This window comes from Caretta caretta, chromosome 2, assembly GCF_965140235.1.
Source record: "Caretta caretta isolate rCarCar2 chromosome 2, rCarCar1.hap1, whole genome shotgun sequence".
In the NCBI taxonomy this organism is placed as follows: Eukaryota; Metazoa; Chordata; order Testudines; family Cheloniidae; genus Caretta; species Caretta caretta.
Genome location: NC_134207.1, coordinates 18507682 through 18526237, shown reverse-complemented (window position 1 = coordinate 18526237; position 18556 = coordinate 18507682). Strand labels below are relative to the sequence as shown.

General features: G+C 42.0%; 1 protein-coding gene across 6 annotated transcripts in view; it reads right to left on the bottom strand.

Moving 5' to 3' along the window:
* ASAP1 (ArfGAP with SH3 domain, ankyrin repeat and PH domain 1) overlaps positions 1–18556 on the bottom strand; it is a 362608-nt gene that overhangs the window by 127170 nt on the left and 216882 nt on the right. For all 6 annotated transcript variants that reach the window (XM_048841653.2, XM_048841649.2, XM_048841648.2 and 3 more), the window contains 4 exons: positions 14025–14154; positions 13099–13184; positions 11218–11293; positions 5563–5649 (listed from right to left, as the gene is read on the bottom strand). In XM_048841653.2, the coding sequence (XP_048697610.1) occupies positions 5563–5649; positions 11218–11293; positions 13099–13184; positions 14025–14154 (379 nt within the window). The remainder of the gene's footprint in view (positions 1–5562; positions 5650–11217; positions 11294–13098; positions 13185–14024; positions 14155–18556) is intronic.

The window sequence follows — 18556 nt, the reverse complement described above, 5'->3', positions numbered from 1 at the left end:
CCCTGCTCCCTGTCTCCTGACTGCCCTGACCTCTATCCACACCCCCGCCCCCGACAGGCTCTCACCAGCAGTGGCGGGAAGCAGAGCAACGGGGCCCCAGCCAGCTCCACTCTGCCAGCTCCCAGCCGTGGCGCTCCGCTTCCTGCCGCCGGTGAGTGCAGGGAGCTTGGGGAAAGGACGCCCCCTGCACTTACTGGTGGCGGGAAGCAGAGTGCCGTGGAGCGGGCTGGGGCTGGACTGCTCCACTTCCGCCGCTGCCAGTGAGTGCGGGGGGTGGGAGGGGCGGATCCCTTCCCTCAAGCCCCCTCCCCTGAGCGACACAGCTGGGTCCGGGCGAGGGAAGCAGAGCGGGCTGCTCCCAGTCCCCAGTTAATCACCCAAAGTGCCCCCCCACAGCTCCTGCCTCCCAGACCCGGGGGGGGAGGGGAGGGGAAGGGCCTGCTTTACCACATTGTATGAGAACCCGTGTTATATCGGGTCACGTTATATCAGGGTAGAGGTGTATATAGAAAAAAAAGCGAGGGAAGTACTGAATTAATCAAGTCTGGAATTGCTCTGACAACTGTGACTGGTGATAAGAAGGAACTGAGGGGGGCCAGAGGTGGTTCCCTCTTTTATCAGCACACAGTGGCACTTGAGCTACCCCAATGGGTACCACTGAGGAAAAAAATCTCCAACATCCAAGCAGGGAGCACACACGTACCTACACTGGAACTGACAGGTGCAATCACTCAAAGAAGAGCTACAAGGTATCTGGTTTGTGTTAAAAGTGTCATGGGAGCTTTAATTATGAACAGCCAAGACCTCAATTTTACTACCTTAAAGTACTTTGGAAGGTAAATGGTAAGTTAATTTGTGAATTTTGATGCAATTTAAAATAGTTTAGAACCTTACAAATCTGCAAGAGAAAATCCAATTTCAGTTCATATGCTGTAATATTCTGAATTATCTGTAAATTTCCTGATGTTAAATGCTACAATGCAGTAATGCAAGGGAAAAATGCCCTTAATCTCTAACAGCCATGCCATCTGTTTCAGTAACAAACTCCAGCTTTAATCATGTAAAAGTTCAAATACCCATAGATCATTGAAGAATTCGTTGTTCAAACCAGGGTCATGTATCTTCTGTGTCAATGTCATTTAACTCGTGTGCTGAGTGCTATATTATTTTGGTATTAAAGGACTAAAAAGCTATTGTATATTTTAAAAGCTGTGACAATCTAATGAGTAAGGACTCAGTTTAACAAAGCACGTAAGTATTTAGGAGTACAGTATAAGTTACAGTAACTCCTCACTTAAAGTTGTCCCGGTTAACGTTGTTTCGTTGTTACGTTGCTGATCTATTAGAGAACATGCTCGTTTAAAGTTGTGCAATGCTCCCTTATAACATTGTTTGGCAGCCGCCTGCTTTGTCCACTGCTTGCAGAAAGAGCAGCCCATTGGAGCCAGCTGGTGGGGACTTGGAACTGGGGTGAACCAGCAACCCCCCTATCAGCTTCCCGCTCCCCTAAATTCCCTGTGCTGCAGCCTCCCAACAGGCTATCAGTTGCCGGGCAGTTCAGTTGTCCCTCCCCCCACTGCCATGTGCTGCTCCTGCCCTCTGCCTTGGAGGAAGTCTCCTGCTTGCTGTACAGGGCGGTGGAGGAGGGGGAGGAGGAAGAATGGTTAATATGTCAGGGTGTCCCCCTCCCCCCTGCATCCTGCTTACACCATAGCCATAGAGCAGGGAGGACACACAACAGGGCTCAGGACAGAGGGAGCTTGCTGATCTACTTAAAAAGGCAATGTACTTAGAGTGGGGTCAGCATACTTGAAGGGACAATATGCATCTCTCTCTCTCTCTCTGTCTCGCACACACACAGGTAGGAGTCTCTGTCTGCCATGCTGTCTCCCCTCCCTCCATTCGTGCTGCCTTGTAGAGTGTGAGGCTACATTAACAACAATGTGTTAACCCTTGAGGGCTCAGCTGTTCTAGTTCATCATTTAGCAGTAAGGCATTCCCTGGGAAATATCCCATCCTCTGACTTCACCACCTCAACCAGGCCTCACAATCATCACTGCTGTGTACAGTATTAAATTGTTTGTATAAAACTTATACTGTTTGTATACATATAATATAGTCTTTTGTCTGGTGAAAAAAATTTCCCTGGAACCTAGCTGCCCCTACTTACATTAATTCTTATGGGGAAACTGGATTCGCTTAACATCGTTTTGCTTAAAGTCACATTTTTCAGGAACATAACTACAAAGCTAAGCGAGGAGTTACTGTATTGTATTGGCCTTTTTCTTCATAGATGCAGTAATGCAAATTCTAGTGCATTTTAGGCCTAGAAAATAGACTGGAAAAAGAAAAGGAGTATTGGGTAATAGAAGACTCTGCAGCAGAGCAATGTCAAGAGACATTGTTGGTGAATTGAACTCTATAAATCTTTTTAATTCCATAGAACATCTCAGCTTCACTTAAAAAGTTATTAGGGATTGAGGAACTTGGAAAAAAACATCCTTGTTTTACAAATTCTATTAGAGAACATGCTCGTTTAAAGTTGTGCAATGCTCCCTTATAACATTGTTTGGCAGCCGCCTGCTTTGTCCACTGCTTGCAGAAAGGGCAGCCCGTTGGAGCCAGCTGGTGGGGACTTGGAACTGGGGTGAACCAGCAACCCCCCTATCAGCTTCTCCCGATCTCCCACAGTATTCTTGTCAGCAAGTTAAGGAAGTATGGGCTGGATGAATGCACTATAAGGTGGGTAGAAAGCTGGCTAGATTGTCGGGCTCAACAGGTAGTGATCAATGGCTCCATGTCTAGTTGGCAGCCAGTGTCAAGTGGAGTGCCCCAGGGGTCGGTCCTGGGGCCGGTTTTGTTCAATATCTTCATAAATGATCTGGAGGATGGTGTGGATTGCACTCTCAGCAAATTTGCAGATGATACTAAACTGGGAGGAGTGGTAGATACGCTGGAGGGGAGGGATAGGATACAGAAGGACCTAGACAAATTGGAGGATTGGGACAAAAGAATCCAATGCACCGCTACAGACTAGGGACCGAATGGCTAGGCAGCAGTTCTGCGGAAAAGGACCTAGGGGTGACAGTGGATGAGAAGCTGGATATGAGTCAGCAGTGTGCCCTTGTTGCCAAGAAGGCCAATGGCATTTTGGGATGTATAAGTAGGGGCATTGCCAGCAGATCGAGGGACGTGATCGTTCCCCTCTATTCGACATTGGTGAGGCCTCATCTGGAGTACTGTGTCCAGTTTTGGGCCCCACACTACAAGAAGGATGTGGATAAATTGGAGAGAGTCCAGCGAAGGGCAACAAAAATGATTAGGGGTCTAGAACACATGACTTATGAGGAGAGGCTGAGGGAGCTGGGATTGTTTAGTCTGCAGAAGAGAAGAATGAGGGGGGATTTGATAGCTGCTTTCAACTACCTGAAAGGGGGTTCCAAAGAGGATGGCTCTAGACTGTTCTCAATGGTAGCAGATGACAGAACGAGGAGTAATGGTCTCAAGTTGCAGTGGGGGAGGTTTAGATTGGATATTAGGAAAAACTTTTTCACTATGAGGGTGGTGAAACACTGGAATGCGTTACCTAGGGAGGTGGTAGAATCTCCTTCCTTAGAGGTTTTTAAGGTCAGGCTTGACAAAGCCCTGGCTGGGATGATTTAACTGGGAATTGGTCCTGCTTCAAGTAGGGGGTTGGACTAGATGACCTTCTGGGGTCCCTTCCAACCCTGATATTCTATGATTCTATGATTCTATGAAATTTTTTTAAATGATTTCAAAACACCATTTGGGTGTCAATATCTATTCAAACAGAACTTCTTTCCCTGAAAACAATTTATTCTTTCATTATAGTAAATGCCTCCCCTGAGCTCACTGAATATTTGAGAATAATGACCTTCCTCCTTTTACTTTAAAAGTATCCTTTTCAAGCCAAAATTTAATTTTAAAAGTGGGTTTATCTTTTATTTAAGTCTGACAGCTTGACTCATGGTAACTGCAACTGGAATAACTAAATCAGTTCTCAGAGGAACAGCCGTGTTAGTCTGTATTCGCAATAATTTACAAAAATACTAAATTATGACTATACATCTGACTTTAAATAAACCCTCTGAGAAGTCATATTGCAATCTACAGACATCAGCTAAAGAATTTCAGTGTGCTACATACAAAATTAACAATATAAAGTATATCAAAAATGGTCATTTGTTCTGGTTACCAATGTCCACTATCTAACATTAGCAATACTGCCCAATTATAGGATCCCCACCAAGGCATTAATCTTCATAAGTATCTTATTAGAGAGTGGAGGGTGCTCATGATTTACAATGTACGCCATTACAAAATCATCTGCACAATCCACTGATTGCCATTTTTAGTACCCTACGTTTAAGAACAAAAGAAGATTTGATAGAGTTTTCCATTTTTTAAACTACTAAAACTAAATCATGTTCTTCACTGTTTTGGAGAGAATATGATCAACACTTTCGCATTTGATTTCCCTCAGATTATTTTTAATTTCTACATCTATATACCAGCTGATGTTTAGATTTAGACTGAGCAGCCAATGAGGTACAACACTAGTTGCCAGCAAGGCTTTGTATTACACTGGCTACCAGCATGGTACATAACTGGTTACTCCAGAGATGGAGAGCTTTAAAAACACTACAGTAGAGTGCAATATAAGGGCTATACTATAACTATATTAAGTAACTGAAATAATTGATCATAAAAAAAGACAGAAAACTTCAGATTCCTAATGTTATTTTCACCATATGTGTAAATTAAATATTAAATATTTCACATTCTTAATATAGTTAGATGAGGGATGGATAGTTGTTATTTTTGACCCTTAATGACATTAATTTTAAAATTTACTAAGTAGACCCTCTGCTCAAACTGTAATTACAACGCTTTCTCTGCAACTAAGCATACAAAACGTGACATTAAGAAATCATAGAAGGAGGGCATATTTATTTGCATGGCGTTTAAGAACATGGTTGGGTCAGGTGACCCTGTTAGGAGTAGTTGGTCATACAGACCAAACTTCATTATATATGTCCTGCTGCTGTAATCAAGATGTGAGAGGAGGAAGATCTGGACCAGCCTTAACAGTAAACATTTTCTTTTGAAAAAATTAAGTTTTTATTTTAAAAATAGGTTTATCTTCTTTCCCATCTTAAGTATTACCGCCATCACAAAATAAAATGGCAGCAGCATGGGACGAATACGCAAAGGCAGATCTCATTTTTATTTTGAAATATTTTGTTACTTAGCATCATAGTATTGCACAGAATTTGTAGTATGATTTCTTGCTGTTTCTTTTGAGGAGCAGAAGGGGAGGGAAGGGTCTCTTCTCACATATGAAATCTGACAAATATCCAAAACCTTGCTCTGCATTGACATGTACTTGGATATTTTGAATGTTATTTTTGTTGAATACTGTTTAGGAAACAAACAAATTGTTCTGCACAAAGAAATGATGCCTATATAAGCCAGTTTTCAACTCAGACTTCATACAATTTACAATCTGCTCGAGAGTAAGACACATGTAAAATTACCTACCTCTTTCTGATCAAGCTGTAAAGAGGATTTTATCAAGTCTCGGAGCGCAGTAAGCTGTTTCTTTTCTTCATCTTGTGTCTGCTTTATCTGTGGAAGGAAAAATTACTGGTATTATTTCCTTTTCTAAAAGCAACTTTTACCTTCAAAGTTTAAATTCACCAAATTTGGCACTCTGTATTTGGCCTTCGTGGCCCCTGCCTTCGAGGTCCCGCTGCTCTGCTACGCTTGCCCCAGGAAGCAGTGAGATAGGAGAAAAAGTGGAGCAAAGGTGGGTCCTCCATGCCTTTCTGGTGAGGCCTCACTGAAGCAGCCATGTTGGAAGCTAAGGAAACCTGGTCCTCCAAGGTCTAAAAGGGGTAGGGACAGTCAAGCCAATCAGAGCCCTCAGGCTCAGATAACAGGAGCGGCAGGGCCTTAGCAGGTCATCCTGGCTGAAATCAGAGGAGTGAGAAAGAGAGGTCCTCTATGGCTTGGAGATAGAAAAGAACCGAAGGATGCTGGCCCTGAAATAGGGCTGGAGACAAAAAGGGTCTGGTAGGAGAAGACCAGAGAAATAGCAACGGACTGAAGTAAGCAGTAAGTGGCTGCTGTGTATACGGTTCCTGTGTTGGAACTCAGAATAGTGGGTGTGCCTGGGTTCCCCTACCAGCCACAGCTAAAGTATAAACCCCAAGAAGGGGACAGGCTTTATTTGGGAGCCTGAACAAACAGCCCAATTTAAAGTGCCCAGAGCCAGGGCTGAAGACCTGAGCGAGGGCAAACAGACTGTTTAGTTATTGGACTTGGATACCCCAGAAAGGGTTCATTCAGACTTTGTGACTGGATTGGAAAGCCAAGCCACGGAAGGAAGATCCAATAAGGTTGGCCAGCAGCCTGCAGGGAGCACCAGAGATAAGCAAAGGACTGTGATAGCACACCCCACCACTCAGAGCCATTACAGTCACCCATGAAAATTAAACACACAGTAGTCTATTCCTTATGTATTTATCCTCTATACGCATATACCTCAAAAGCAAGCCAAAGTGAATGTATATTGAGAAATAGCCTCTTCAGTCTCTGCAAATGGATAGCATGTACTTTCTTGCCATATGTTAATGGTTCATTATAGTTAACACCACTAAATTAGTCTCCAAAGTCTTAATATTTCAAATAAGCTTGACAGCTGGTTTATAACTAGACTGGAAACGGAAAGAGTTTAATTCAACCACATACATAAGGTCTGGGAGCATGTATAATTCTGTGGGCAGAGGTAGGGGTGATGTCATCTGATTTGTAAAAGTCTACAGAATCTCAGTTTAACAGTGTCAACTTCTGCAGCATGATAGGAGGGAATCGCTGCCATCCTGGCTCCCAGGTTGAGGTCCACCAGTTGGTAGAAATTTTAATAATACAGTGTTGTTGGAAATGGATTGAGCTGGGTATCATTCAAAAGCCCTATCTCCCTCGAAAAAAATGGTATCAAATATGACAAATCCTAGAACAATTATGTAAATATATATTTAAGAAAATGTTTTAAAATATATTTTTTAAATTATACTTTAACACAGGCATGTCAAACATGCAGTCCTCACGAAGATAAATTGTGGCCTTTGACTGACAGTACTGTGTTATCAGTTAATGTCCAGAACATACCTGCTAAATTTTTTTAAGGTTACAGATTACTCTAAATGGAAGGAGAGCTTCAAGTTGATTTGCCATCATCAGCAAAACAAGAAGTGGTTCCGTGGTACTGATTATCAGCTTTATTTATTATGCCAAAACAGTTGTAATGAGGTACTGGTTAAGACGTCAGCATCCAGCCAGAAATTACTGGAATTCATCTGCAAACGGTATGCATGTAGTTACATAACGTATATTACATAACATAATTAATTACAATTCCAAAGTAATTTATTACAAAATCCTTATTTTTACTTCGGTCTTGATCCTTTTTAGGCATTAATGGGGAGACACAAGAGTACTGACTAACCGCTGAATCTTTGGAGACTATAACTGTGGAGGACCTGGTTAAACACAATGCTCAGTGGCACTTTAAATGCTGTAAGAAGTGCACCCATAACCTGAATTTAGCAAGGCTGGAGAGGAAGTACATTGTGCATCAGGAAAAAGTTGAAGATGCTGGGATATGTGCTAGCTGTGGGCAAGACTCACCTTATACTAGTTCCCGTGGCACATGTTTCGAGAACACCTGCTTCTTGTCTGGTAAGCTGGAAGCCCAGTGGCATCCATTAAATATAGTTTCAACACATGAGACAAGTGAGAAACTATATGAAGTAGTCACCCTTGGTGAGAACATTCCCTGGAAAATAAAGTTTTAAGTGGCTGCATTGATCCAAAAGACACCCACACATACAACACTGCCTATCACATCGACTATGCCAAGGAAGTATGTAATGTGTTGCATCAAAAGTAAAAGAAACAAATACTGGTTTTACCACTGCAAACTGTACAACTCAACTGGAGTTGACTAATTGTCTTGCAGAGGCTCTAATGAATGGGAAAGTGGTGTTGATGGCTGATGCAGAAACTAAATAGAGAGAAATATATGCTTTGAATGGGATAGAAAAGGAACAAATGTTTAACAGAAAGGCTCTTAGAGCACATATTGAAGATGAACTGCAGGCTACGAACATTGCTTTTTGCAATCTGATCCACAGAAATGAATCTCAGCACATATCCTTGAAATCTTCAAAAGAAGTGGCACTATCAAAAGCAGAAAAAAAGAGCTGATTTCAACAGTAATATTAAGACACTGTTTGCAGCTGCTAAAATTTTACAGAAAGGCATTTTGTCCTGCATGCAGTATGTTGGGAGTTTCAGGGACAGATAGATGATGCCCAACCTGAATAAGAGATATGGAAAAGTCTGACCCTGACATATGGGAGAAATTTTGAAAACGAAATGTGGTTGTTAGAAGGTTGCCTCTTGGCCACTTCTGTCCACATGATGCCCTAAAACAAGAATACAGAGCTTTGAAAGTCCTTGGGGAGGGAGAGGGGAGGGGACGGGTTGGTGGGCATAACAGTATACAAATGGAAAAGGAGTACTTGTGGCACCTTAGAGACTAACCAATTTATTTGAGCATAAGCTTTCATGAGCTACAGCTCACTTCATCGGATGCATCCGATGAAGTGAGCTGTAGCTCACAAAAGCTTATGCTCAAATAAATTGGTTAGTCTCTAAGGTGCCACAAGTACTCCTTTTCTTTTTGCAAATACAGACTAACACGGCTGTTACTCTGAAACCTGTCAGTATACAAATGCTCTTTCCTATTTTCCTGACAATCCCGGAACTCCATCGAATTTCAAACGAAACTTTAAGCATGGCTGAGATGACTCCCCAGAAGTAACCAAACATCATCTAGTCTCATCAGGTGCTGTTAAACGTTAAGAAGGGTCGATTTTAAAGCTACAGGATGATCTTACTCTCACTGAAAACCAATTTGCATAGACAGACCGGAGCTCATTAATATCAAATCTTCAGTGATAAGATTACAGACAGGTCATTGTTTACTCATCTCCTTGTTGTGTCTAGATCTCAGGGTGATACTGATCTATGTGAGACTTTGGGAAAGTAGGAGTTCTCCGTGATACCACGACTGATGGTCGAATGTAAAGGAACAATGTATACGTGCCAGGAGAAAAGCAAACTAATGCACAACTTGCATAGTCTTTCTAAGCCAACACCTACTGACAGATTATCTAGTGCTCTCTGTGAGAAGGTACCCAATACTTCCTCAAGATTCTATTTTTGTGCATGCTGCTGGGAATCAGAATCACAGTATATCCCTCCAAGCTGTGTTCCCACTACTTAGAACATTAAAAGCTGGCACGTTGCCAGCATTCATATGCTGAGTTTACCATTTCAAGACCAAGATTGTAACACTTGCAGAGCTATGTTGGTGGATATTGTCTAAGAAGCAGAAAGAGAAAAGTTGCCACTGACAAAGGGTACATTTATACCTGCTACCAAAAGGGCAAACTATCAAGTAATGAAATGGTTTTAGGATGATTAAGCGCATCCAAAACTATCTTCCCATATTGGGCATGAATCGGTCTTCGAGGAGAACCTGATCACATCAGTTAAGTGTGAAATACCATGCATTCTTGAATCAATCCTTCAGCTAATCAAATGCTTGTATGCAATGACCAGATGCTCAACACCCTGCAAATGTCTGGCCAGCAGCCTGCCTGGCATAGAGATGTGTTAGCTTGGCATGTACAAGGATCAGTGTGACCACATAGCTAGCAGTGAGGCCCTAGACAAGGACAACACTGATGATGAATACATGTTTTCAGTCCAACATGTCCAGACTAGCTTCCCTAGTATTACCAAAGATCAACATGTTTTTTATGTAAGCAAGACATCCCTGTGTTGAAGTATAATTAAAATGTTGGGTTTTAAACATTATCTCAAACACATATCTACATATGTATGTCATGTTTGTCATCATTGTGTTTGTGGGAGAAAGGGCTTTTGAACGATACCCAACTTGACCCATTTCCAATGACACTTATCAAATTTCACCAACTGGAGATCTGGCAGCAGAAGTAACACGCCCCCCCCCCCCCCCCGACCCCATTACGCCATAGAGGGTGACACCACTGAAATTATGATTCTGTAGATTTTTACAAATCAAATGACACCTTCCTTACCTTTGTATCGTTCACTTGCTCCCAGAATGAGATTTTAACACATTATGCCCCCAGACTAATAAACTACAAAAGCTAATGGGATTACCATGGCAATGTCTACACAACAAAAACAAACAAACCAATCAACCAAGTAGTGGCAGCGAGTCAGAGTTGTAGGTCAACTCATTCGGGCTTGCGGGGCTCATGCTACAGGGCTAATAGTAGTGTAAATGTTCCTGTTCAGTCTGGAGCTCAGACTAGGAGACCCTCCTCCCTTGCTGGGTTTCTGAGCCCGTACTCCAGTCCTAGCAGGAATATCGACACTGCTATTTTTAGTCCTATAGTGAGAGCCCATGAGCCGAAGTCAATTGTCCAAGGCTCTGAGACATATTGCCACAGGATTTTTTATGCCATGTACATGTACCTTATGACTTCAGATTATGAAATACAAAATTACATTGGTGACACTGAGCTCTAATACTTTATCATTTTTTGCCTCCAAATCAACAATCACCATTTGCAATATTAGTATTTGAGAGATTACAGAACTACACAATTCACTCATCAAATGCTGTGTTGTACACAATTCCAAATTAAGTCTGTATTGTCAAGCAGTCCATTATGAAAACCAGACACAGATAAACTTTGTGCTATATTAGTGAATATCTGATGCAAGAATACCCATCCAGTACTATCCACATGGTACAACAGTCAAAGCCTCTATTTGCAGCTGAATAGATAACTTCTTCCTCAAAGTAAATCATGGTATAACTTACAGAATGCAAAGGTTTTAGGAAACAGTTAGTACCATCTAACTACTAAGATAGCTTGTCCCACCATTTTAGTTACAGTTGAGGCTTGAAGGAACACTTTTTTATTTTTACAGTGTAAATGTGAAGTTAGATTATACTTTTAGCTATTTAGTTATTTCGGTTTACTGATAGCACTTAAGACTGAATTCAGATGAACAAGCAAAAACATTTTCCTATTTTCAAACACTACAGTACCTCAAATTACTTACATTGTATAAATCGGCAGCCAACTTTTCAATATACTGTTTCAACTTATCAGCAGTTTTCAAGCCATCTTGGAAGAAACTACAATGGAAAATACCCGTGATTTATCAGCAATACATGAATTTTCTGTATCAAAAATCATTGAATTTTACATTGAAAATTATACACAACTTATACCCATTACCAGTTGTCTGAAACCATCTGAAATATCATTTCCACATAGCTCTAATTTGAAAGCACTTTAAAGATATGAATGTTATATTATAATTCTTCACAAATATCCCTTGCTGCATGAATACAGAGTATGCCCAAATATATGTAATTTTATGACTGAGTTAATCTTGAAACTGCTTTTGCATACAATTTTGATTTGGTTTTAGCATTTCAGACTTCAGAGTATACAGTGATGTCATGTAAAAAGCAAATTCACACAGTACACACACTGCAAAAGCCTACGTGTATGAGTCTCATAAAACTCTGCAAACTCCACACACATTCACCCAAACTGCATTCATCAACTGATAGGTAGACATAGGACATACAAACCTCTGTAGATAAACACAATATTAATCCCTGTCAACGAAGCATTTATTTTAAGTGGAAAGCTCTGGGAAAGAGACTGTAATTTATCCACCAGAGAGACAAGCTCTTAATTCGTGTATTTCTCTTAAGATTTCAATGGCACACTCTCCCTTACCACTTCTGTCAGCAGAAGAGATTTAACACTGACTTCTACCCCTAGATACCAACATCAATAGAGATAAATTTCATTGTTTTATTTTATCACTGCTAGTAAACATTTTTCTCTTTAGCGATTCCTATCTCTCTCTCTCTCTCTCTCTCTCTCTCATCACAGCTGCACATGAGATCTCCCTCATTTTGTGCATCAATTCAAGACAAAAGCGTCTTAAAGTCTAGTTTTGGTAAGTCTGCCTCTGTGCTCCCATCTGTAAAAACTGATATAATTTACCACTTATCTACTGATGTCACATGGATACTGTCAGGATTACTTGTTTGTAAAATGATTTTGAAGACTAAAAGTGCTATGTAAATATTAATTATTATTACGTAGAAGTAAGCAAGTTACCTGTTCATTACATTCCAGCTCCATCTGCTTTGACAGTTAAAATCTGCTTCCTACACAGCACTAGAGGGTTATGCTGCCTTTTCACTAGACCTACCTCTCTCTCTGGTTCCCTCTTTTCTTTTTGAAGGAAGCAGTTCTTTACTTGCCTGTGGAATCTCTATTTAGGTTGGTCATATTGTAGTCACCATCTTTTCACTTGGAGGAGGACTAGAGAGAGCAGTATTTGGACCAGACAAAGCTATTCCCTAATTAACCTAATGGATCACTGTTGTGCAATACAAAAAATACCCTTCAACCCTCTCACTCCCACAGAGTGAGAAACTCAGAACAGAAATGAAAGATACAAATTTGATATGGCCTTACAAAACACTATCTTCAAGTTCGTTTACTAGTAAGAATTATGGATACACATAAGAGAGCTAGCATGTATTCTACTGCAGTCCAGTCACTTTACCCTAGTGATATTAAATGGAACACAAAATTGAATAAAGAACTGAATTCTATTGATACTTTAAAATCAAATTCAATGGCTCTCAATTCATAGACAGCACTGATCATTAAGTATTCAGAATGGCCCAATTTAACAGTCTGCTTGGAATAGACATTACCTGGACTTGAGTCAAAGCTAGGCAATGTTCACATTTCTGTTGTTAGATTTATTTGGCAGAAAAGCCTCAAATTGTTCAATGACCCACCATCAAAAGACAGACACCATCAAGACAATGTAGCAAAGGGAGGTAGAGAAACACATTTGTTTAACTGAAATATTGGATTTAACGATCCAAAGTGTTATACTTACTTGCACTGTGCATGATAATACTTAATAAGATTCTGTAGAAGGTCCACACCTTTTTTTGTCTTGATTTCATTAACCTTAATGAGATACTGTAGAAATAAAAACATAACTTGCTGATGATATTTTTATGTTAGATCTTCAGCTATGTTCAAAAAGAAGAGTCTCTGTCTCCAATCTGTTCAACTAATTCAATAATGATCTCTGTGGTTACCTTGTTGTTGATTTGCAGAACATTGAACCAACACACAATGATTAAAACCTGAATACGCAAAATAAATTAGTATGTTTTTAGAATGCCCAAATGAACTAATTTTAACAATTTCTAATACAAGTTTGCCATAAATGCAGGAATTTTTTTCCCCTCAAACGGTAGGAAGACATGCCTTTTCATTACATCACAATTATTAGTGCATTACTTCAAAATAAGAATGTTATCAAATTCTAATTGATTTCTCCTCAAATTGAATATAAAGAGAACTATTTTAAAAGTTACTAGTAAATATTTTAGAAGCGATCATCGTAAATTAATATTGATTGAACTAACATGTCAGTTTAACAGGCATCACCAGATTCTCAACCAAATATTTCCTAATTTTACAAACAATATATCAGAAAAGACATCCAGAACAGCAATGCTTTGCACCTAAAGACCAAGAAAACTGTTTTTGCTTACTATGCTTTCTTTAGCTTGAGAGCCTTACTCTAACAATCTAAACAGAGGACTGAAACTCAAAATGAGAGGATGGCGAAGCCATGTCTTGCATAGGATTTCCAGAACAATAATCTTTAATATAGTTCAGCCACTTGACAGCCAAACGCATTTTCTAATTTCACTAGCAAGAGAATTTCATCACCACTTTCTAATAGGATCGATAGGACACTTCTATTAAAGTATGACACATAATTAAATGGTGAAAGTTGTTTCTTACTTCACACATCTGGAGCTGAAATAGTCGCCTTTCCTTCTCCATTTCTTCTGCTATCTCAGCTCCTGTTATCTCTGTTCGTATCATCCCATGCTGTTTTGCATGTTCTCTTTTTTCCTTTTCAATTTTTGTGCTGGAATTATAATTAAAATAGATTTTGGGAAACTTATTTCACTGTAATGTGATCCAGAAATTTTACTAAAACATACATTGTATAACATCATGATGGAAAAATAGCCATTCTGTAAACACACATTCTCCCATATTTTAACAAGTTCCCTCAATAATACCTTGGGATTTGAGAGAACTGACTTGCAGACGAAATGCTGACATCACTATTAGGTGAGCCCTCAGTGAACTGAGTAAGAGACCAGAAGACTGATGTGTAATAGATACTCCAAAATGTCCTGAATGAAGGCCAGTATTGGCTGAATTCTCCACTTGGACCAATAAGCTGCCGTAATAGAAGGCCTCCTACTGTTAAGCAACATCTGTCAAACAGCTTCCGAACATTGTTGCTCCCTCCTCATCTAGTCATGCAACATCCACACCATGAGATACAGAGTGCTAAGTGCAAAACTTGACCGTGGTGCTGAGTCAGTAGGTCAGGATGAAGAGGAAGTAATATGGGAGGCTGAACCAACAGACTGAGAAGGTCAGACAACCAACATTGCTTCAGCGAAGCTGGAGTGTGGAGAATCATTTTGGCATGCTCCAACTTCAGCTTTAAAATGACCTTTGTGGTGACTGGGATTGGGGAGGGTGGAAGCATACATCAGAGCTAATCCCTAATTGAAGTGCAAGGGGTTGTTTGGAAGCCTGGGATGAGACCTGCTTGAGAGCAAAATTGATGGCACTTCTTGTTGTCTCTTGTTACAGAAAGATCAACAGTCAGAATGCCCCATTCTGCAAAGCTGGATCTCACCACACACTGACTTCAGAGACCACTCATGATCCTGGGAGAAATTCCTACTGTGCTAGAACTGCCAGTTGGGTATGGCCCAACACCTAAACAGATACTTTGCCTCAGTTTTCAGTAAGGGTAATGAGGAGTTTGGGAGAAGTGGCTAATGGGAATGAGAATAAGGAAGCATCAATTACCACTTCCAGAGTGGAAGCCAAACTCAAACAGCTTAATGGGACCAAATGAAGGTGCCCAGATAATCTCCATACAAGAATATTAAAGGAACTGGTACATGAAATTGCAAGCCCAATAGCAAGGACTTTTAATGAATCCGTAAATTCAGGAGGCGTACCCTATGATTGGAGAATTGCAAATATAGTACCTATATTTAAGAAAGAAAAACATAATGGTCTGGGGAACTACAGGACCATTGATTTGACCTCCATTGTATACAAGGTCTTAGAACAAATTTTGAAAGAAAGAATGATTAAAGATACAGAGGTAAGTGGTAACTGGGATAGAATTCAACATAGTTTTACAAAAGATAGATCATGCAGACCAACTCAATCTTTCTTTGAGAAGATGACAGATTTTCTAGACAATGGAAATTCAGTAGATCTAACCTCCCTAGATTTCAGTAAAGCATCTGATACATTTCCATATGGGAAATTATTAGTTAAACTGTAGACAATGGGGATTATAATATGAGAATCAAAAGGTGGGTAAGGAATTGGTTAGAGGTGAGACTACAACGAGCCATATTGAAACATCAGGCCAGAGAAAGATTATTAGTGGAGTTCCTCAGGGATTCATCTTGGGACCTGTGACAGGATCCCCAGGGTACAACCTGGAACTGGGGTACCGCACTGCCCCCGTAACTCTCCAGCCCGGGCTGTCTCTCACAATACTTTGCTAGTGACAAGCAGAAAACCCCTCCACGCGCTGTTATCACATAGCACAACATGTGGAGCCCCACACCCAGCTAGACAGCATGAATGCTCCCAGAGCCACTCACGAATCACGCAGAGAAAGACACCAGCAAATCTCCCAAGCCTGGCACCCTAGACTGTACTGTCTTGCCCTGGTCAGAAGCCTAACCAGTGTAAGTTTATTACCCAGTCTGTCCCTCCCTTGATGTGGAGAGGACACACACTAGCCTTTGTCACCTGAGCTGAAATTTCCCAAGCACTTCAACCAAAACACACTGTTTTTGGTAAAATATAAAATAGATTTATTAACTACCAAAAGATAGATTTTAAGTGATTATAAGTAGTAGGCACAAAAGGTCAGAGATAGTTACCAAAGAAAATAAAAGGTAAGCGCAGAGTCTAAATCTTAAACCTTAATAGACTAGGCAGTATTTGGCTCCAGCAGTTTTCTCACTCCACTGGATGTTACAGTTCTTAATACACAGGCTTCCCTTTTTAAGCCTGGGACCAGTCTCCTCAGTTGAAGTCTTTGTCTTCCCAGCATTTTTGTCGTTTCCAGAGTAGGTGAGGGAAGGAGAAAAGCAAAAGCATGATGCCACTGTCCCCTATTTTATATCCTCAGTCTGTGTGTCTGCAAAACACTAGCCCAGACATGTCCTGGTGGGCTTTGCTAAGTCACAAAGTTGAGCAATCCCCCATTGTGTGATGCCTGCATACAAGACCAATCTTATTTAATATTTTCATTAATGACAGCACAAAAAATGCAGTATGCTAATAAAATCTGCAAATGACACAAAGTTGGGAGGTACTGCCGATATGGAGGATGACCAGACTATGATACAAGGAGATTTGGATGACCTTAAACGTGAGTAATAGAAATGACATGCAATTTAATATTACAAAGTGCAAGATCATGCCCTTACAGCAGGGGTGGGAAAACTTTTTGGCCTGAGGGCCACATCTGGGTATGGAAATTGTATGGTGGGCCATGAATGCTCATGAAATTGGGGGTTGGGTGTAGGAGGGGGTGAGGGCTCTGGCTGGGGGTGCGGGCTCTGGGGTGGGTCCAGACATTAGGAGTTCAGGGTGCAGGAGAGGGCTCCGGGCTGGAGCAGGGGGTTGGGATGCAGGAGGGGGTGAGGGCTTCAGCTGGAGGTGCGGGCTCTGGGGTGGGGCCAAGGATGAGGGGTTTGGGGTGTATGAGGGGACTGGAGAAGGAGCAGAGGGGTTTGGAGTATGGGAGGGGGCTCCGAGCTGAGGCGGGGGTACAGGCTCTGAGCTGAGGGTGCGGGTTCCAGGATGGGGCCAGAAATGAGGGATTCAGGGTGCAGGAGGTGGCTCTTGGCTGGGGAAGGGGTTTGGGGTGTGGGGGAGGGGGCTCTGAGCTGGAGCTGAGGGGTTTGGAGTGTGGGAGGGGGCTTCGGACTGAGGCAAGGGGGTAGAGTGTGTGTGTGGCGACGATGGCTCCACCTAGGGGTGTGGCTCTGGAGTGGGGCTGGGACTGAGGGGTTTGGGGTCCAGGAGGGTGCTCCGGGCTGGGACTGAGTGGTGTGGGAGGGGGATCAGGGCTGGGGCGGAAAGGGGATCAGGGCTGGGGTAGGGGCCCAGGAGGAGGTCAGGGGTGCAGGCTCCGGGCGACACTTACCTCAAGCAGCTCCCAGAAATAGCAGTCTGTCCCCCCCAGCTCCTACGTGGAGGTGCAGGGCCAGCCAGGCTGCTCTGTATGCTGCCCCGTCTGTAGGCGCCACCCCTGCAGCTCCCATTGGCCATAGTTCCCAGCCAATGAGAACTGCAGAGCCGGTGCGTGGGGCAGGGGCAGCATGCGGAGCCCCCAGGCTGCCCCTACATGTAGGAGCTGAAAGGGGGACATGCTGCTGCTTCCGGGAGCCACACGGAGCAGGGCAAGCCCCCAACCCTGCTCCCCAGCTGGAACGCTGGAGCAGGGCAAGCCCCCGACCCCATTCCCTGTCGGGACCTCGAGGGCCAGATTAAAAGGTCTGACGGGCCAAACGCTGTCCATGGGCCATAGTTTGCCCAACCCTGCCTTAGGGGATAACAACAAGAATTTTTGCTACGAGCTGGTGACTTATCAGTTAGAAGGAACAGAGGAGGAGAAAAACATGGGTATATTGGTCAATTGCAGGATGACTATAAGCGACCAATGTGATGCAGCCGTGAAAAAGGTTGATGCCATCCTAGGATGCATCAGACGAGGTACTTCCAGTAGAGATAGGAAAGAGTCATTACCATTGTGTGAGGCACTGGTGAGATCTCATCTGAAATTCTGTGTACATTTATGTTCTCCCATGTTTAAGAAAGATGAATTCACACCGGCACAGAAAAGGACTACCAGGACAAACAGACGAATGGAGAACCTGCCTTATGAGAGGAGACTTAAGGAGCTTGCCTTGTTCAGCCTAACAAAAGGAAGGCAGAAGGGCAATATGATTGGTATTTATTCCTTTGATATATTTATGGAGAGCAGAGAGGGAGAGGAATTGTATAAATTAAGGGCCAATGTTGGCACAAGAACAAATGGATATAAACTGGCCATCAACAAGTTTAGGCTTGGAATTAGACAAAGTTTTCTAACCATCAGAGGAATGAAATTCTGGAACATCCTCACAAGGGGAGCACTGGGGGCAAAAAAACAATCTTGTTTCAAGACTGAGTTTAATAAGTTTATGGAGGGGATGGTATAA